We start from the raw sequence: 21,110 nt of genomic DNA, 5'->3' as shown, positions 1-21,110 counted from the left end.
CTTTCCTCATTGATGTTACAGGACTAGATTAATTTAATTCAACTTGTAACACAGATACCATGTGTCAGTACACTAAGATGTACTTCTATTTCTGTACTGTATTTAGCTAGTTGTATTTTACGGGAAGGGGAGCTATGCTTATGGTGTCCTGCCTTTGTATCTTGCAGTGTCTAGTTTGCTCTTAAATTCATGTATGGTTTTTGCACACACTATTTTTTCATCCAGTTTGTTCCAAGTGTCCACCACTCTATGTGGAAAACTGTTCTTCAGATCTCTTCTATAACTATGTTTTTTGAGTTTCTTTCCATGTCCTCTTGTGTTTCTCTTGTCCCAGTTTAACAAGTTGTCTCTATCGAGTATTTCTGTGCCCTTCATGATTCTATAGATGGTCAGTAGGTCGCCTCTCTCTCTTCTTTCTTCTAGAGTCGGTAACTCCAATTTAGTCAGTCTCTCCTCGTATGACAAGTTTGAAAGTGCAGGAGCCATTTTTGTGGCTGCTCTATGGATTCTTTCTATTTTCTTTATATTCTTTTTGGTACTGGGTGACCACAATGTTGCCACATATCTTAGTCTAGGCCATATCAGTGTGACTAATATCTTTTTAATAATTTCTTCATCCAAATATGTAAATGCCACTTTTATTAATCTTAGCAAGTTATAGGATTCTCTGACAATTTTGTTTGTTTGTTTATCATAGGACAAGTCGTTTGAGATAATTACTCCCAAATCTTTTTCAAATCCCACTTTTACCTCCTTATTTCCAATTTTATATTGTCCTGATATTCTATTTTTACTTTTTCCAAACTCCATTATGCTACACTTCTTAATATTGAAGTCCACTTCCCATTTTTGACTCCAATTCCATACCTTATTCAGGTCTTCCTTTAGTGATTCTCAATCCATTTTTGTTTTTACTTTCCTTAACAATTTAGCATCATCTGCAAAGAAGCTCATGTAACACTGTACATCATCATCCATGTCATTCACATAAATAGCAAACATTATTGGAGCCAATACAGATCCTTGCAGAACTCCACTGATCACCTCCTTCCAACCTGAATATTTTTCTAGGAGTACTACTCTCATCTTTCTACCAGCTTTCCTCACAGAGTAATAGACAGTTGGAACAAGTTAGATGAGAAAGTGGTGTGTGCAAAAACAATACATGAATTTAAAAATAGTTTAGATAAAATGAGATATGAAGACGGGACCCCACGAGCATAGCTCCCCTTCCCGTAAAATACAAGGTAAATACATATATATATATATATACACACACACATATATATATATATATATATATATATATATATACACACACACACACACATATATATATATATATATACACACACACACACACATATATATATATATACACACTATGGTAAATATAATTTTGTTTTGGTTAACACCTTTCAACAAGTTGAGTCTAGAGATTGCCCTTAAACTGAAGATGTGATGTCCAAGTATGTCATACAAATAATAGGGTAAACAACAAAAACAGAACAAAGTATAAATGAATGTTGCATCTCACCAGCGTACAGAGCAAATTTCTTTTAAGATAAATTTGCCTAATGTGACCTCCTTCTTGGATTAGTTCTTCTGGTAGAAGAGAGAGTCGTCGATAGTTCCAATGCAGAATGGTCTGACTCCTTATTTCCTTTGTCATCTGGTACTTCTGTTAAGAAATTTGATAAAGATAACAATCACTCCCTAAAGTTTCAGGAACTAAACTCACAACCCTACAGTAGCTGACAACACCCCTTGGTCCCACCTTTATATCTCCCAGGGAGGAAACTTTGAACTATTGTCTTGTGCTGTATCAAAGTGGGACTTTCTATGTCTATCTACATACCAAAGGCTTCTTCTTTATATGGGAGGTAGTCAGTCAAGGCACATACCCACTCCCACCCATGCCCCTTTCATCCACCACCCTTTGTTTCTCTCTCATCTTAGCTCCTTGTGGATAAAGGTTTAACCCTATCCCCCACCAACTGCCCTGGTCAGAAGCTGAAAATAGTAGGATGAGGGGAACAGTGGCTGGTCATCAACTCTCCTTATGCAAAAAGAGGGACCTTGGAATTTGGTTCAATGACCAAGTGTAAGCCCATCAATGATACATCTTCAGATGGAGAATATTTGCAGGTTTTGGAGAAGGGTAATAGAGATGATTTTCTCTGATTCCATCTCACAGGATCATCCTAAGAAGGTACCCATTTTGATAAGTAGATTTTGTAAGGTAGCAAGAAAGAACACAGACAGGAGCTAGAGACCTATCACTAATGCTTTGGTCAAATACACTTTTCAAAAAGATTAACATAAGGGAAAAAATCTTCATGCTTAAGCTTAAACGTATGCTGGTTCCCCCTACATGTGGTGGTCCTGCAAGATGGGCAGCAAAGCTGCCCATTTTCAAAACCTATCAACCCCCTCACCTCCATCAGGAGGTACAGCCCTGAGGGGCTGGCACAGGGTCTCTGGACTAGGCCCATGATCTTCCTCTTTTAACCTGAATTGATTTTCTTATACAGTGGTACAGTTAAGTTTGAATTTAATTCATTTCCTGATCCCATTTGTACCTTCAAACTTGCATCACTCTTATCTTAGCTCCTCATGGATGAAGGGTCATCCCTGTTTCATGCCCACTGCTCTGGGTCAGAAGTAATGCAGCAAGACACAGTAATATTAATAAAAATGTGAAAAAAACATAATAATAATAATAATAATAATAATAAGAGGTGAACTAGTGCTACCACAACAACAATAATAAAATACAGAGAGAATGCCAGTGGGCAGTTCCCAGCATAGAGGATATTGCATAAAACAGGAAAGATGGTGTTCAAGATTTGAAAATATGTTCAAGGGCCGAAGCAAAATTTTCAAAAACATGGTTCAATCTCAGCTGTTTGAAGTTTGAGGCCTTCAAACTTCAAGGTATCACTGTACTTTTATACATATGAATAGCTGACAATCAGCAATCAGCAACTGCTCTCCTCTCCTTACCACCTTCAGCCAGTGGTAAAGAAACAGTCTCACACCAGTACAACCCAGTCAACAGTCCAAATTTTCTACCCAGAGAGATCAGCGGGAGGTTCCAGGGACTGTTGACAACCACTGTAGAGCTGTGGGTTATCCTATTAATGAAAGTCGAGGTAAAAGCTGATATATATCAATTTCTCATATTCAAATTAATGGTTATATCTAAATGTAAAGTTGGTTATATTTTTTCCTATAGCCTCTACAAAAGGCTTTTTTTTTGGGGGGGGGTGCCTTTCTGTACAATCAAGATCTCTTACTGTCTTATCTACACAAGGAATTTGGGCTGTAGTAAAGGTCTTTCCTATTTCTTCTATGTAATCTTACAGTTTTGCTTTCTTGTAGTTTATAAGTGTTTTTGTATGTGGGTTTTATTGTTCCTTCAAAATCTATGTTGATCTGGATGTTGTCTGAAAGGAAATCATGGATGGTTTCCCCATGCCATTTGTGGTTGGTGAGAGGGTAAGCACACTCATGTGTGGGGATGTTGCTTGTTGGTTATGTTGGGAGGTTGTCTAAATGATGTTTGTTGGAGTTTAATCTTTAGTTTGGGCTTGTTCTAACTAGGGGTGCGCTGATTAATCAGCACTGTCACTGGCAATATTTTGCCGATGCCAATGCCAATTCAGTAATTCACCTATTATTCACTGTTCTGGTGGTTGCATAAGGCCATGTAGCATATTATGTGCTATATGAGATACCACTACTAAATAATCATACCTTTATTTTATTCTCACATAACATCACAACCATAGAGAATGAGGTGGCTAAGAATATGCTGTGCTAATGGTAAACCTATATTGATGTTTAGTGCCACAGCATGTTTAAAAAATATCATGCAGAGGTGATAAAATCTGCAGACACAATGATGTACAACCAAAGAAACTTTTAAAATAATAGCACAAGTTGGAGTAAATGTTAGAGCAAATTATATTAATTTTCAATTTTATTTTTGTATTTCTTATATAAAATTATTATTTTTTATTAAACAGCAAAGTTTGTTCAACAGAAATTAAGCGATAGTAATATGGGAATAAATTGTTCGGGTGTCCGTGGACTCAGACAATTTTACCTACTTATAGGTGCAAAAAATCGGCGGACAGATTTACTCCCATTTACTCTGCAGCAATTTATAGCCAAACAAATCATTTAAAGAATTATTTTTTTGTGTATTTTGACAACTAAATACATAACAATCCATCTTTATGCATTTTGACAATGACAGCTATGACTTTGACTCATGCTTAGATGATTTGCTGTCAAATTCACGATCAAACGAGTCAAATTTGGACAAAGTGAAACTTAAAAGAAAAAAATGAGAATATCTTCATCTGTTCTGACACTACAAAGAGAAGCTAATAAATTTTGCTCCCTCCCACTGGAACCACGAGACTCGGATTCAATGAGTTGGTGGAGAGACAACCACAATTTGTAGCCTGAACTTGGAAAAGTTGCCAACAATAAGCTGTGCTTTCCATCATCTTCAGTGGAGAGTGAATGCCTCTTCAGCATTGGTGGTAATGTCTACACCCCACACTGTAACTGCTCGACTGTAGAAACAGAGAAATTGATGCTGTTGAACTTCAATTTGCAAATGTTTAACTTTGACTATTAATCCATGGAATGCGCCAGTACTGAGTCAGCATGTTGGAGAAAAAAAAAAAAAAAAAAAAAAAAAAAAACAGAGGAGAAATTGATGCTGTTGAACTTCAATTTGCAAATGTTTAACTTTGACTATTAATCCATGGAATGCGGCAGTACTGAGTCAGCATGTTGAAAAAAAAAAAGTTTTATTGAGTTTTTTCTTTTTGGATTTTTTTTATATTTTTTATTTTATGCCCATGGTTCAAATATCAGATATTAGAGACAGAGTTAGGTTTAGATTTTACTATTAAGCTAGGATTAAGAAATTTATTAATAAATTTTACACTGCATATGTGTTTTATTAAAACCATGCATTAAATGATTCAAGTTACTTGAAGTTAGTAGTTACATCAAAATCTATGAAATAGGTAATTTTTAACCTCTTTTTCAACCGATAGTAAATAATACAATCATACATTGATAATCATAGGGGTCAATCAATAAGCACTTCATTAAGTTCATTCAATCATTAGCATCCAACACCTCAACAACTGGCATGTAAGAATCTACATAGATTATAAAGCAAGTAAAAATCAGTTTAAATACTTTATATTAAAAACTGATATACCATAATCATATAAAGTGGAATTGGCATTGGCATCGACAACTAAGAGTGAACAGGAATTGGCATTGGAAACTAAGAGTGAATAGGAATTGGCATTGGCATCGGCAAAAAAATGGAATTGGCCCACCCCTATTTCTAACATTTTGTTTCTTCTATAGTTTGCTGTTTGTGTGCATAGCCCTCCCCAGCACCCTCTCTGTAGCAAGAGAGTTAATTCCTGTAGGATAGGGTAGGACTTTTGTAGAATCTCAACTGAGTAAAACTTTCTATACCAAGCTGAGTAATATACTCAAAATGGCAAAAATTCTTAATGAGAGAGAAGAGTCAAATCCACTTACCTCTTCCTCATCAAAGGTTTCTTTCGAAGCATCTTCATCCTCTGTTTGACAATCAGCTGACAACTGGAACACAAAATTAAATATACATGTTGTAAATAAAATGTTGGTCTGGGTATCCATTTCCTATCTTACAGTTCAGTGAAGGCTTTTCCAGTCTTTTTCTTACATTTATTCATTTCCATATTGAAATTTTAATTGGTTACATGTTATTGTGGCAAAGTAGCATGCAGTTGATACTTTAGAGTCTATATGGGGCACCCCTAAGGACCAGAGCCACACATCATTTTGTTTGTGATAGAGGAAGACTGTTCATAGAGAAATGATGACACTTTTATTATACTACGACTGTCCCACTGTTACGGTGTCCCCCAACCCCTTGTTACTGTCCTGTACCATTTCTCTGAATATTCATTTCCTTTTTTTGCCTACCCTGTGGTGGGGGATAGAATACTGCCACCAAGTCTTCACACTTGAGTCATAAAAGGCGACAAAAAATGGGACGGGGGTTAGGATGAGGAACCCTGCTCCCTGTAGCTGCACAGGGGATATTTCTATATACATATATATATATATATATATATATATATATATATATATATATATATATATATATATATTAAAAAAAAAAAAAAAAAAAAAAAAAAAAAAAAAAAAAAAAAAAAAAAAAAAAAAAAAAAAAAAAAAAAAAAAAAAAAAAAAAAAAGCATAAGAGGGTCTAGGAGTTTTCCAACCAGTACCCTAAGGTTTGGGTCTTTTAATGAGCGTACATGTGGTACAAATGAGAGTAAAAGGGAAGAGATTACCGGTAGTATGCTTGTGAGAAGATGGATGGGTTGGCTTTGAGTGAAACTAAATTGAAAGGGAGGGACGAGTGTGAGTTTGGGAGTGTACTTGGGAGGTTCTCAGGAATGAAGAGGGGATGAGGGAGAGAAGGGGTGGCTATACTAGTAAGTGAAAAGATAAGTAAGCATGTAGTGGAGTGGAAGGAGGTTTCTTCAAGGTTGATGTGGATGAAGGTGAAGCTGGGAAGGGAGATGTGGGTTTTTGTAAGTGCATATGGGCCTGGTAGTGAGAAGTGTGTAGAGGAAAGGGAGGCTTTTTGGGTTGATTTAAATGAGAGCATAGAGGGATTAGGAAGAAATGTCAATGTAGTTGTATTGGGAGACCTTAATGCTAAGGTAGGAAATAACCAATAGACGGAGTGATTGGGAAGTATGGAGTTCCAGGTAAAGATTGTAGTGGAGAATTGATGGTGGAGATGTGTCTAGAGAGTCGATGATAACAAATACAGTGTTTAGGAAGAGAGTCAAGCATAAGTACACATGGGAGAGGGTGGTGGATGGAAGGGTGGCAGATAGAGGGTTAATGGACTATATAGTGGTGACCAGGAGTTTGGTAGGAAGAGTTAAAGATATACACGTTCTAAGGGGAGAGAGTGGGGGAATATCAGATCATTTTCTGGAAGGTAAACTGAGAGTGGAGAATAGGTGGAGAAAGAGAAAAATGGCAGAAGGTAGAGAGGTACTTAGAGTGAACTGCTTAAATGAGAAAGAAAAGGAGGAGTATAAGAAGAAGCTGAGAGAGGAGTGGGAGGGGGTGAAGGATAGAGTAGAACTAGGAATGGAGGAGGAATGGGGACGGTTCAAGGAGGGAGTCACAAGGTGTGCAAAGATGGTATGTGGAGCAAGGAAGGCAGGAGGAAATAGAAGGAAGGGTAGTGAATGGTGGGATGAGGAAGCAAAGAAGGGTGTAGAAGAGAAGATGCAGGCTTTCATAGATTGGCTACAAATTAGGACAAGGTAATGGTATGAGAGGTACAAAGTAAAGAGAAGGGAAGTCAAGCATAAGATAAAGGAGGCAAAGAGGAGAGCAGATGTGAAATGGGGTTAGAGTATGACAGAAATTTTTGAAAGTAATAAAAAGATGTTTTGGAAAGAAATTAAAAAAGGAAGAGGCAAATCAAGTAGAGAAGAAAAGGTAAAAGGTGCAGAGGGAGAGATGATAATGGAAGAGAAGGCAGTGAGAGGAAGGTGGGGAGAGTATTCTAGGGAGTTGCTAAATGTGAAGGATAGGGAGGGAAAGGTAGTTGCAGTGGGAAGCACTAAGAAAATGAGTGTGACGAGTGAGGAAAATGGAGGAGAAATAAGGAAAGATGAAGTGAAAGCAGCTGTTAAAATGATGAGAGCAGGTAAGGCACCTGGGTTGGATGGATCCCCTGCAGAATGTCTGAAAAAAGGAGGTAAAGTTACGGTGGACTGGCTGGTGAGGTCATTTAATGTTTGTTGGAGAGAGGGTCGAGTACTGGAGGACTACCTGTATAGTTCCACTTTACAAGGGAAAGGGGGACGAGTGTAGTAGTTTCAAAGGGATCAGCTTGTTGAGTGTAGTTGGGAAGGCTTATGGGTGGGTCTTGATTGAGAGGATTAGGAGAGAAAAAGAGGGTGGTTTTAGGACAGGTAGGGGTTGTGTAGATCAGGTTTTTGTGGTAAGACAGATATGTGAGAAAGCTATAGGAAAAGGTAAGGATGTTTTTTGGGCTTTTATGGATCTGGAAAAGGCTTATGGCAGGGTGGACAGGAAGGCACTGTGGGAGGTATTGCAGATATATGGGATGGGAGGAAAGCTGTTAAGAGCAGTTAAGAGTTTTTACAAGAGTAGTAGAACTTGTATTAGGATTAGAAATGGAGAGAGTGAATGGTTTGAGGTAAGGTGGGACTTCGTCAGGGATGTGTTATGTCGCCCTGGCTGTTCAATATATACATGGATGGGGTGGTGCGAGAGGTGAATGCAAGGGTAGTGGGTCAGGGGTTGGAGATGGTTAAAGAAAATGGCGCAAAGTGGGAAATAAGCCAGTTGTTTGTTGACGACACTGCACATGTAGCAGGATCAGACGAGGGATTGAGGAAGTTAGTGACAGAGTTTGAGAAAGTGTGTGAAAGAAGGAAGCTGAAGATAAATGTGGGCAAAAGTAAGGTGATGAGATGTACAAGGGGAGAGAGTAGCAGCAGGCTGAAAGTGAGTATTAAGGGAGAGACACTGGAGGAAATGGATAGTTTTAGTTACTTGGGTGCAAATGTGGCAGGAAAGGGAATAACTTGTTCCAAACGTCTATTACCCTGTGGGGAAATCTGTTCTTTTCAGGTCTCTTCTATAACTGTCTTTCTTGATTTTCTTTCGATGTCCTTTTGTATCTCTACTATCCCATTTTATTACATCCTCTCTATCAATAGTTTCCATGCCTTTCATGATTCTATAAATAGTTATCAAGTCTCCTCTCTCTCTTCTTTGCTCTAATATCTGTAGCTCAAGTTTTGCTAGTCTCTCCTCATATGATAGTTCTGAGAGTGTTGGTGCCAATTTTGTAATTGCTCTTTGTATTCTTTCAAGTTTTGTTATACATTTTTTTTGTACTTCGTGACCACGTCGTCTCTGCATACTCCAATCTTGGTCTTATCAAAGTGACTTGTATTTTCTTCACCATTTCTTCGTCCAGGTATGTAAATGCCACTTTGTTCTTATTAAATTATGAGTTTCTCCAAAAATTTTGTTTACATGTTTCTCAGGGGACATATTATTCATAATAATGACTCCCAGGTCCTTCTCATTTTCTACTTTTTTAATTTCTTCCAATTTATATGATCCCACTATTCTTTCTTTGCTTCTTCCATATTCCATTATACTACACTCCTAATATTGAATTCCATCTCCCACTTCCTACTCCATTCCCATACTTTATTCAGATCACTCTGCAGTGACTCTCAATCTTCTACAGTGTTCACATTTTTTCAATAATTTTGCGTCGTCAGCAAAGAAGCTCATAACTTTCAATTCCTTTATCCATATCATTAATATAGCAAACATTATTGGGGGGCCAGAACTGTTCCTTGTGGAACTCCACTAATCATTTCATCCCAATTAGAATGTTTGTCTCTTATCACCACTCTCATTTTTCTTTCATGCAAGAAGTCTTCCATCCATTTCAGCAGTTTGCCCTGTATTCCTCCTGCAGTTTCTAATTTCTTTAGCAACTTCTTATGTGGTACCTTACCAAAAGCTTTTTTTCAGGTCTAGATATGCACAATCAGCCCATCCATCTCATTCTTGTATTACATCTACTGGCCTTGAATAGAAATACATTAACCACTTCCATACAGTGATGCCTACGTAGGCGGCATGAGGAGCAAGTGGGTACTCGATGATGCCGACGTCGCCATCTTGATTATATTTATTGTAGTCGTACCTACGTAATTTCCATTCTCTCTAAACTGGCTTCATCAATTTTCTATGGTTATCAAAATACACGGGTGAAAGAGAACGAACGATTGAGCACTGACTTTATTTTTTATAATGCGATTATTATGACGCAACATCGCACGTCGGGCAGCTAATGCTGCCAGACATGCGATGTGCCCCAGAGTGAAGAGGTTAAGTTTGTGATGTATGATTGCCCTTTTCTAAATCCAAACTGCCTTGGATTTAGTACATTGTTTTTTTCCAAATGCCTTACCCATCTAATTTTGACAATTCTTTCACAAATGTTTGCTATCGTACTTGTAAGAGAGACCGGTCTATAGTTTGTAGGGTTTTCCTCATTTCCACCTTTAATAAATTGGTACTATATTTGCTCTTTTCCAATCTTCTGGAATGTTTCCTTCTTTCAATGAACTGCTTAGTAGACTATGTATTTTGTCTGTTAGTTCGTTCCTGCATTCTCTCAAAATCCAGTTTGCCATTTCATCTGGTCCATGCAATTTTCTGACATCAAGATTATTCAAGTGATTAATTATTTCTTTCCTTGTTACTTCTATCTCTTTAATTGGGGAACTTTCTCCCACTCAACACCTCTAGGTTGTATGTTCTCTCTCATAAACACTGATTCAAAATGCTTGTTCATAATTTCTGCCATTTTTATTTCCTCTGTGTATTCAACTCCTTGTCATAGTTTCACTAGTTCTTGTTTGTTTTTCAGTTTGTTGTTTACAAATCTATAAAAGAGTTTTGGTTGATCTTTACATTTCTCTATGAGGTCTTTTTCGTATTTTCTTGTTTCTTCTCTGCACACTTGTCCATACTGATTTATATAACTAGTATATATTTTCCATTTTTCATGTCTTTTATCTTTCTTCCACTTAATCCAAGCTTTATCCCTTTTGTCTTTTAACTCCATACATCTTTTGTTGTACCAACACTTCACATATCCTTTTTCTTGTTTTTTTTTTTTTTTGGAACATACTTTTCCACTCCTTTATAAATTTTTGTTAACATAGTCCATTTCTCTTCTACTGTTATTTCCTCCTTGTGTATCCTTTCCCAGTCTGCTTTTTGAAAGAATTCTCTTATTTGATCAAAATTTGTTTTTCCATACATCAATTTTCCCTTTCTATATTGTTCATATTTTTCCATGTATTTTTCCTCATTTAGCTCCAGTTCAACCAATATGTGGTCACTATTACTTATTGGTGTCTTATATTCAATCTTGTCCACTATTTCAGGTTCTGATGTGATTATTAGGTCCAGTCTCAATGGTTCTTCCTCATTTCTATACCTAGTATTCTCTTGTATCCATTGTGTCATTGTATGTTCTATAATCATATCAAGTAGTACATTTCCCCATAGGCCGTCTCCACCCTTCACTGTCATGTCTTCCCAGCAGATTTCTTTACAATTAAAGTCACCCATTATAACTATTCTTCCTTCATCTTCCATTATTTTATTCAGTGTTATCCTTGTGTCTTCTAACATATTTTTGTGGTCTCTCTCTTCCCACAAAGCAGTTTTAGGCACATAATTTACTACAAACTTCCTGCTCTTCTTGTCCCTGTCCTCCACTTCCATCATAATCATCTCTCTTCTTTCTATATGTGAAATTCATCACATCTATATCCTTCTTAGTCAGGAACATAACTCCACCCCCTTGTTTTACCTCTCTATTTCTATTCCAATAATTATATGCACCATGTCCTACACTGTTGGGTGGTAGTGGACCTTTCAATTTTGTCTCTACAATTCCCATTATGTCCGGTTCTTTTTCCTTCAGGTAATCATTCAGTTCATTAAAGCCTGTTATTAAGCCATCTACAGTATATTTGTGTAAGACACTTTTAATTTTCTTCTATCTCCATGCTGTTTTCTGTTTCCCTTCCGTTTTTGTCTGCTATGAACCATTTCCTCACTTTCATATCCACTACTCTCCAATAGAATTTCTCTTTGTCTGACTCCGTTTTTGTTTTTTTCCTTAGCTTCTATTCTTTTTGTTTTCTCTTCCTCTCTTTCCTCTTTATTCATCTCTCTTTTTATCCATATCTGTTAATATAGATCAATTTTTGCTATCTTCCCTGTTTTTGATAAGATATTCTCTGCTGTTGTTTGTGACCTGAATTTAACCTTAATTGGTATGGTCTTATCTGTTTTGTATTTCCCTAGTCTATATATTTTTTCAATTTCTTTCCTTGTTTCTTGTTCATCTTCTTGAACTACTAATATCTTGTTCACTTTTACCTCCTCCTTTACTCTTGTAGTCCTATTTGGATTATGCTTCTCTTCCATCCGTAATATAATTATACATTTCTTTTTATCTGCCAAGTCTCTTACTATATACTCCTTCTCTCTCATAACTTTAATAACTGTGTCCTTAGTTTGTTCACTCATCTGTTGTTTTATTATATCTCTAAATTCAATTTTGTTGTTCTCCCTAAAGGGTCCATAGCAAAAGAAGTACAGGGTTGGAGAAAAGTCCAAGAAAAAAACAAAATTGTATTTACAGATATAGTGACAACAGACGAAAGAACAAACTAAGGACACAGTTATTAAAGTGATGAGAGAAAAGGAGAATATAGTAAGAGACTTAGCGGACGAAAAAAAAGTATAATTATATTAGGGATGGAAGAGAAGCATAATCCAATTAGGACAAGAGTAAAAGAGAAGGAAAAGGTAAACAAGATATTAGTTCAAGAGGATGGACAAGAAACGGGGAAAGAAATTGAAGAAATATATAGACTAGGGAAATGCTATACAGATAAGGCCAGACCAATTAAGATCAAATTCAGGTCACAAACTACAGCAGAGAATATCTTAGCAAAAACAGGGAAACTAGCAAAAAGTGATCAATATAAACAGGTATGGATAAAATGAGAAATGAACAAAGAGGAAAGAGAGGATGAGAAAACAAAAAGAATAGAAGCTAAGGAAAAAACAAGAAAAGAACAGAGTCAGAAAAAGATAAATTCTATTGGAGAGTAGTGGATATGAAAGTGAGGGAAAGGTTCATAGCAGAGAACAATGGAAAGGAAACAGAAAACATGATGGAAATAGCAGAAAATTAAAAGTGTCTTACACAAACATAGATGGCTTAATAACAGGCCTGAACAAACTGAATGATTACCTGAAGGAAAAAGAACCGGACATAATGGGAATTGTAGAGACAAAATTGAAAGGTCCACTACCACCCAACAGTGTAGGACATGGTGTATATAATTATTGGAATAAAAACAGAGAGGTAAAACAAGGGGGTGGAGTTATGTTCCTGACTAAGAAGGATATGAATGTGAGGAGTTGAAAGACAAAAGGGATAAAGCTTGGATAAAATGGAAAAAAGACAAAAGACCTGAAAATGGAAAATATCAACTAGTTATAGAAATCAATATGTACAAGTGTGCAGAGCAGAAAAGAGAAAATACGAAAAAGATGTCATAGAAAAATGTAGATCAACCAAAACTGTTTTACAGATTTGTAAACAAACTGAAAAACAAACAAGAATTAGTGAAACTACGACAAGGAGGTATAGAATACACAAGAGAAAATAGAAATGGCAGATATTATGAACAAGCATTTTAAATTGGTGTTTATGAGGGAGAACATACAACTTAGAGATGTTGAGTGGGAGGAGAAAGTCCCCCCTTTGAAAGAGATAGAAGTAACAAGGAAAGAAATAATCAATCACTTCAGTAATCTCGATGTCAGAAAATTGCATGGATCAGATGAAATGGCAAACTGGATTTTGAGAGAATGCAGGAACGAACTAACAGACAAAACATATAGTCTAATAAACAGTTCATTGAAAGAAAGAAAAGTTCCAAAAGATTGGAAAAGAGCAAATGTAGTACCCATATATAAAGGAAGAAACAAGGAAGACCCTACTAACTATAGATCGGTCTCTCTTACAAGTATGGTAGCTAAAATTTGTGAAAGAATTATCCAAATTAGATGGGTAAGGCATTTGAAAAAAACAATGTACTACATCCAAGGCAATTTGGATTTAGACAAGGACAATCATGCGTCACAAACTTGATGTGTTTCTAGTCAAGGCTAATAGATGTAATACAAGAAAGAGATGGATGGGCTGATTGTGCATTTCTAGACCTGAAAAAAGCTTTTGAGAAGGTGCCACATAAGAAATTGGTTAAGAAATGAGAAACTGCAGAGGAATACAGGGCAAACTACTTAAGTGGATGGAAGACTTCTTGCATGAAAGAAAAATGAGAGTGGTGATAAGAGACAAACATTCTAATTAGGATGTGATTAGTGGAGTTCCACAAGGAACAGTTCTGGCCCCAATAATGTTTACTATATATATTCATGATATGTATAAAGGAATTGAAAGTTATATGATCTTCTTTGCAGACGATGCAAAATTGTTGAAAAAAATGAACACTGTAGAAGATTGAGCCAGTTTTGTAATATTCCACCAGTATCGCTTGCAAAGCTAAGCTCATGATTATGGACTTTTCTATTTGTTAGGTTAGATGTACAAGGGGTGAAAGTGGCAGTAGTCTGGAAGTGAGCATTAAGGGAGAGAGACTGGAGGAAGTGGATAGTTTTAGATACTTGGGTGCAAATGTGGCAGGAAAAGGTGGAGTGAAGGTGGAGGTAGAATGTAGATTGAGAGAAGCGAGTAAATGCCTTGGTGGATTAAAAAGTGTAATGAGGAACAGAAATTTGGGAATGGATGCTATGAGGAGACTATATGAAGGAGTGATTGTGCCAACAGCACTGTATGGGGCAGAAACATGGAACATAAGAGAGGAAGAGAGAAGGAGTTTGAATGTGTTTGAGATGAGGTGTCTGAGAAGTATGATGGGGGTTACTAGGCTGGATAGAGTGAGAAATGAGGAGGTGAGGAGGAGAACAGGGGTGGAAAGGGGGTTGGGAGATAGGGTTGATGAAAGAGTATTAGGATGGTTTGGACACATGGAAAGAATGAGTGAAGAAAGACTAGTAAAAGAGGTATGGAAGGCAGATGTGGAGGGAGTGAATATGAAGGGACGTCCTAGGATGAGGTGGATGGATGGGGTGAAGGGGGCTTTGGGGAAGAGGGGAATGTCTGTTGAGGAAGGACGGGAGAGGACAGAAGATAGGGGTGAATGGAGAATGGTTGTATATGGATGATGTTGTGATGCATGAGGTGGAATGGGTGGGGGGATGGGGGGTGAGGTAGTATGTGTGAGCAAATTTTGACGCAGCCCGAAGGGATTTCTCCCCGTCTTCTCCTTTATGCATGGGGGGACGGAGAGGGGGGGGGGTCGCTGATTTAATGAAGCGTCCTTGCTGTGGATGTGCTGTGTCTTGCGACACTCCTTCTGACCCAGGGCAGTGGGCAAGGTGCAGGGATGACCCGTCATCCAGGAGGTGCTCAGATGAGAGGGAGGGTGGAGGGGTGTGGAGTGTTTTCAGAGATGGAATGGGTGGGAATGATTTTATGCCTTTTTCTTTTTGGCTACCTCCCTAGTAAGGGGGAAAAAGCCTTGGTATATGTATATGTATGTATGTAGGTTAGGTTACTTTCATTCAGATATATCTTAACATTTAATAGTGTAACCATTTTCAAGATAATGGGTTTTGTGCAGTTTGGTGGCTATCATGTAGATACGTGCAAATCCAAGCGCAGCGCCACAATCGCCAACGTATTGTTTACACGGTCATCTTTGGCAGCCGGTTGGAATACGTATGCACCAGTTTTAATGCGTGTAGTGTTTAGCACATGCACAGGGTATTCAAATTATCTTGTTGTTCAGCAAGTGTATGCCCAATTTTTTAAAACTTTACAAATTTTTACAGATTTAAACAAAAATTTTGATATTAGCCTTGGCAAATTAGTTTTCTGAGTAAAAATCTAAAGACAAGAAACTATAAAATATAATATTTAAAGTATTAATTATGTTTATTAGCCTCTATTCTCCCGGATATGAGCAACTTTGAAATCATTGGTGATAGCGCAGCTGTGCAATCATGATAACTTTGATGCCTACTCGACATATCTAGATTCTCCAATACTCTTGTTTGTAGTAGTTGTAGTACGTAGTCGTAGAGGGTGTTGTTGACAACTAATACATCGTTCTGGTATGAATTTTAAGATGTTGGACAGGCTATGCTATGCCTATTACATAGCCAGCTATGGCTATGATAGCAAATATATGAAATAACTATTAATAATATGGTCAGTATTCCATGTCGTGGACCATGTCCATGACCATGAGTCTAGACTAGTAGAGGTCTAGAGACGAGACTTAATTTTCTTCTTGGTTTCATAATAGACACGAGCTGCTGAAATAAGGCTGTTCATTCAGATTATCATGATTATAGATAACATGATTAAACAAAATAACTCCTTTGAAAGTAAAAATACTTTATTCTTTTTTCTATTTCAGTAAGTTGGTGTAAAAAATAATGCACCGATATCAACGTAAATGTAAGTTAGGTCTTAGGATAGTTGCAGTACTGACTGGATAGTGTACTGAGAGGCAATCTATGGGTAAGGGCTAAGGCACCTATATATGCACTTTTTAATGTGATAATAGAGTTCTTTTAGCTGCATATACATTACATTGTGCATACATTACATTGGTGGAACATGTTACATGATAGGTGTTAGTAAGAATAGTATAGGTACGGGCACAAAATAAAAAAATAAAAAATACCCCTTAAATTCTTGTTGCATATAAAAGACAATTTAATTAGAAACAAAATACTTGTTAAATTATTGAAACAGCTTGAAAAATAAGGGAGATATGATTTTTTTTCATTATCTTTTTATCCCGAATTTTTGGCTAGACTTAACCACAACAAAAAGTTAGAATTAAGGGTGGTATTTCGTAAAGATTTTGGTAAAGACATACACATAAACTCTAAACCACTGGTCCGCTTTTATTAAAATTTGGAATACTTGGGCTTTATGGGTCAACAAATTACCTGAGCATGTCAAAAATAATGTGGAACATCTCCATCATTCCAAATTTGCCTTTTCATTGCAACTATTAAGTTGTCAATTTAGAGATGATCATCAGTACAATCCAAACCCCTGGCTCAATTGACATGCAACTTGGCATGTGAAGGTTTCTTGGGTCAACAAATCATCTGAGCATGTCAAAAACAATGCAGGACCTTCCTTTTATACTATTCTTACCAACTATCATGTTGCCATGGCAACTATTGTCAATTTAGACAGTCATCCATGAAATCCAAACCCCTGGCCCAATTGACATGCAACTTGGGTGAACAAATCACATGAGCATGTAAAAAACAATGCAGGACCTTCCTTTTATACCATTATTACTACCACTTATCATGTTGCCATAGGAATTATTGTCAATTTAGAGATAATCATCCATGAAATCCAAACCCCTGGCCCAATTGACATGCAAATTGGCATATCAAGGTTTTTTTGGTCAAATCACCTGAGCATGTCAGGAACAATGCAGGACCTTTTGTACTATTCTTTCTAACACCTATCATGTTGCCATGGCAACTATTGTCAATTTAGAGATAATCAATCATCCATAAAATCCAAACCCCTGGCCCAATTTACATGCAACTTGACATATGAAGGTTCTATGAGTTAACAAATCACCTGAGAATGTCAAAAAACAATGTAAGACCTTCCTTTTATATATACTATTCTTACTAACACCTTTCATGTTGCCATGGCAACTATTGTCAATTTAGAGATAATGATAATCATCTGTAACCTGGCACAATTGACATGCAACTTGGAATATATTGGTTTTATGGGTCAAAAAATCACCTGAGCATGTCAAAAACAATGTAGGACCTTCCTTTTATATATGATATTGTGACTGTCATGGAGTATATACCTTACAGCACCTTACACCAGTAACTCATCTGGATATCTTAGCAAGTAATTAGTACATGGGGTTTCCTATGGTAATCAGTCTCACCTTCTCTATAATGTTCTTAATGCCATTCTTTCCTCCGAGTGAATGTTTTAATTAATAAATGACTGGAAACGAATACTATAACTATTCTTTACCTGTTGAACTTTTCACTTACATCACAATCATGAATGTGTAGCAATTAATAATTATTGTAACTGTTGTCATTTGCGGGGTCAAGGGCAACATACAATTTAAATCTATCTATTCCAACATAACGTAACCGAATTTAGAATATACCTTATTGAGAAGGGTCGTTGGCGTATTTTCTCGTATGTTTCCTGTATCCATGAGTGTAAACATCAAATTTGTACGACATGCGAACATCTCTCTCCCTCCATTCTCTTATCTCTACAGAGTTGATAGAAAACGTGAAGGATGTAATGATAAACTATATTAATTGTGTAAAATAAAAAATATAGCTGTGTATATTTTATATCTCATCTTGCAAGCATATTGAAAAGTACATTACCCTGGGGGAAATTTTGGAATGTCAGGAATGGTACGACGACCTAAAAACAGGTTCTCTAGAGTATATTAAGAGTCTACTACCGTAAAGCCGCAGTCACACGAGACGACTTCACTCGCCGCTTACTTTTATATCTCATGTTGCAACTATATTGATAAGTGCATTAATCTGGCAAAAAATGGAATGTCAAGGATAGCATGACGACCTAAAACAGATTTTCAGGAAAATATCATGAAACTACACAAGCCTACTTTACTCGCCGCCACAAGTAGCAGTAACTACCAGCCATGTGACAGTTGCTGCTATACTGAGCCAATCAGACGGGACGACTACCCGCTCATTTAGTAGTCTATTATATAGTAGTCCCGTGCCACTTGTGCAGAGCGCAGACATATTATGGGCCAGGCACCAGGTTTGAAACCAATTAATCCGGTTAGCATGTGCCGAAATGGGACAGGAACTATTGGGCAAACTTGGAACTAAAATATTACAATAATCCAGCGGCCTGTAGACTATATATAAATCAAGGAGAGGGGATTAGCAAAATCCGAAAGAATCGGATCTAGATGGGTGAGGTAGGTTGAATTCATCCTCAGCCTTGCTATGGCAATTTCCTCCCGTCTATTGTTTCGGTACGTTGTCGACCAGTCCGTTATGTGCTCCTTTTGTTTGTGTGTGATGTGAAGATTGGCCCACTGGTGTTGCCAGTGAGCGTGTAATTGTTTTCTTAAGATAGAGTTAAAAGTTCCTGTGTCCAGGGGTATGTTTGTGATAGAGTCCTTTTCTAAGGCAGATTTAGCTATAGTGTCCACTTTCTCGTTTCCGGAGATCCCAAATGTGGCTGGTAACCCAAGACTTGTTGGTCGTCGAAAGTGTGCTAATGATTTTGCCCATGAGAAAATTCCCCACTTTGGTTATCTGACTTAATTGACTGTAATGCACTTAAGGACCCTGAGATTATGACAAAGTTACTATGTGTGTCAGATTGAACATTTTCTATCGCTTTGTATATTCCAAAGAGTTCGGTGATATAAATGCTCGTATGGTCCGGCAGTCGGAACATCATCCGGGTTGTGGTGCTGTATAGCCCTGTCCTTATCTTATGGCCACACTTGGAGCCTTTCGTGTACAGTGCCCTGTGGCCAGTGTACCCATTGATGGCTTGTAGGGTCTTCTGTCATAGCTCTTCTATGGAAGACGATTTCTTCTGGAGGTCTTCGTTGGTATTGACCTTCAGGGTGATCTTTTCCCACGGTGGTATGTAGATAGTCTTCAAATTTTCTATTGACCACAGTGGCACTGAGTACTGCTCGTACAAGGATCGGATCCTGATGGAAAAGGGATTTAGGCTGGAGTTGGTAAAGGGCTCGTATTGGGACATCGCCTGCTTGCAGGGATGTCGTGGGATACGAAGCACTTTGGCGGCGTATCGGAGTGTCAGGAGTTCGCGCCTGTAGTGGAAGGGGGGGGAGGGCATTGGCTTTAACTTCCATCCTCTCGATTCTTGTGCAGCGTAATGCTCCAAGTGCAATTCGCAAGCCTTTGTTTTGGATGATGTTCAGGGGTTGTAACGTGGTTGTTGTTGCCGAACCATAAATCTGACACCCATAGTCTAATTTAGATCTAATTAGGGACTCATAAATCATTAGCAAGAATTTCCTATCTGCTCCCTAATTTGTGCCCGTTAGTTTCAGTAGCAAATTAATTCTCTTGTTGCAGTCTACGCCTAGGGCCTGAGGAGGCAAGCCGTGAGGCGTTAGAGGACCATTGATGGTCGGAGGTATGGGGCTGCCGAGAGGCCTGATGACCCTCGGGGGCGCCACCCTCCGTACCATAAGACACGTCGCCCTGTCCTCCGAGAGGCCCGGGTTCTTACCACGGACGGCCCGGAGACGTATGGGGAACTGATTACGAGCTGAAAAGGTAGTCTACGTCTAGGGCCTGACGAGGCAAGCCGTGAGGTGTTATAGGACCATTGATGGTCGGAGGTATGGGGCTGCCGAGAGGCCAGATGACCCTCGGGGGCGCCACCCTCCGTACCATAAGACACGTCGCCCTGTCCTCCGAGAGGCCCGGGTTCTTACCACGGACGGCCCGGAGACGTATGGGGAACTGATTACGAGTGGTTAAGGTCGAAGTCTACGCCTAGGGCCTGAGGAGGCAAGCCGTGAGGCGTTAGAGGACCATTGATGGTCGGAGGTATGGGGCTGCCGAGAGGCCTGATGACCCTCGGGAGCGCCACCCTCCGTACCATAAGTCACGTCGCCCTGTCCTCCGAGAGGCCCGGGTTCTTACCACGGACGGCTCGGAGACGTATGGGGAACTGATTACGAGCTGAAAAGGTCGAAGTCTACGTCTAGGGCCTGACGAGGCAAGCCGTGAGGTGTTAGAGGACCATTGATGGTCGGAGGTATGGGGCTGCCGAGTGTATACACCACATTCCCATACACCATGCAGGCAGAGTCACAGTCACCCAGACATGGTGGCGCCACACACATCCGGTCCGAGCCCCAGAGCGGCGCTAGCCAAATCAGCAATTCAGCTCAGCGCACGGAAGCGGACTGACACACAAACACACAAACGCACGCCATAGATGCAGTCAATCGCCAACCCGGATTAACACACGGGAACACAATACTGTTCAATCCTTTCCCCCTGGATATATCATGTATGTAGTATAATATATAGATAGTAATTATGAACCAAGAACAAACTTGTAAAGGGCCAAACAGCCTTACTAAAAATCTTGACAAGGTGACTGCGAGCACCTCAAAATACAGCACATTCAGCATTTCCGGAAACAAAACCCGACTGCACGACTCAAGGAACAGTCGTGTGTGACTTGCCCTCGTGACTAATTGTGTACAGTCGTGTGTGACTTGCCCTAGTGA

The 21,110-nt window shown here is 38.5% G+C and overlaps 1 protein-coding gene across 3 annotated transcripts in view; it reads right to left on the bottom strand.

Annotated features, from left to right (window-relative positions):
• Positions 1-18,091, bottom strand: part of LOC143027239 (uncharacterized) — a 75,564-nt gene extending 57,473 nt beyond the window's left edge. For 2 of the 3 annotated variants that reach the window (XM_076188483.1, XM_076188484.1), the window contains exons 1-3: positions 17,991-18,091; positions 5,587-5,649; positions 1,538-1,681 (exon numbers count right to left, since the gene is read on the bottom strand). In XM_076188483.1, the coding sequence (XP_076044598.1) occupies positions 1,538-1,681; positions 5,587-5,649; positions 17,991-18,077 (294 nt within the window). In that variant the 5' untranslated portion in view covers positions 18,078-18,091. Of the gene's footprint in view, positions 1-1,537; positions 1,682-5,586; positions 5,650-17,756; positions 17,823-17,990 lie in introns of those variants that run through there. The other variant, XM_076188485.1, reaches the window with a different exon arrangement.
• Between the last annotated feature and the right edge of the window lie 3,019 nt (positions 18,092-21,110).

Source organism: Oratosquilla oratoria, chromosome 7, assembly GCF_046742065.1.
Source record: "Oratosquilla oratoria isolate Oo_2021 chromosome 7, ASM4674206v1, whole genome shotgun sequence".
In the NCBI taxonomy this organism is placed as follows: domain Eukaryota; kingdom Metazoa; phylum Arthropoda; class Malacostraca; order Stomatopoda; family Squillidae; genus Oratosquilla; species Oratosquilla oratoria.
Note: the sequence above shows the minus strand (reverse complement) of the source record. Positions and strands in the feature narration are given on the sequence as shown.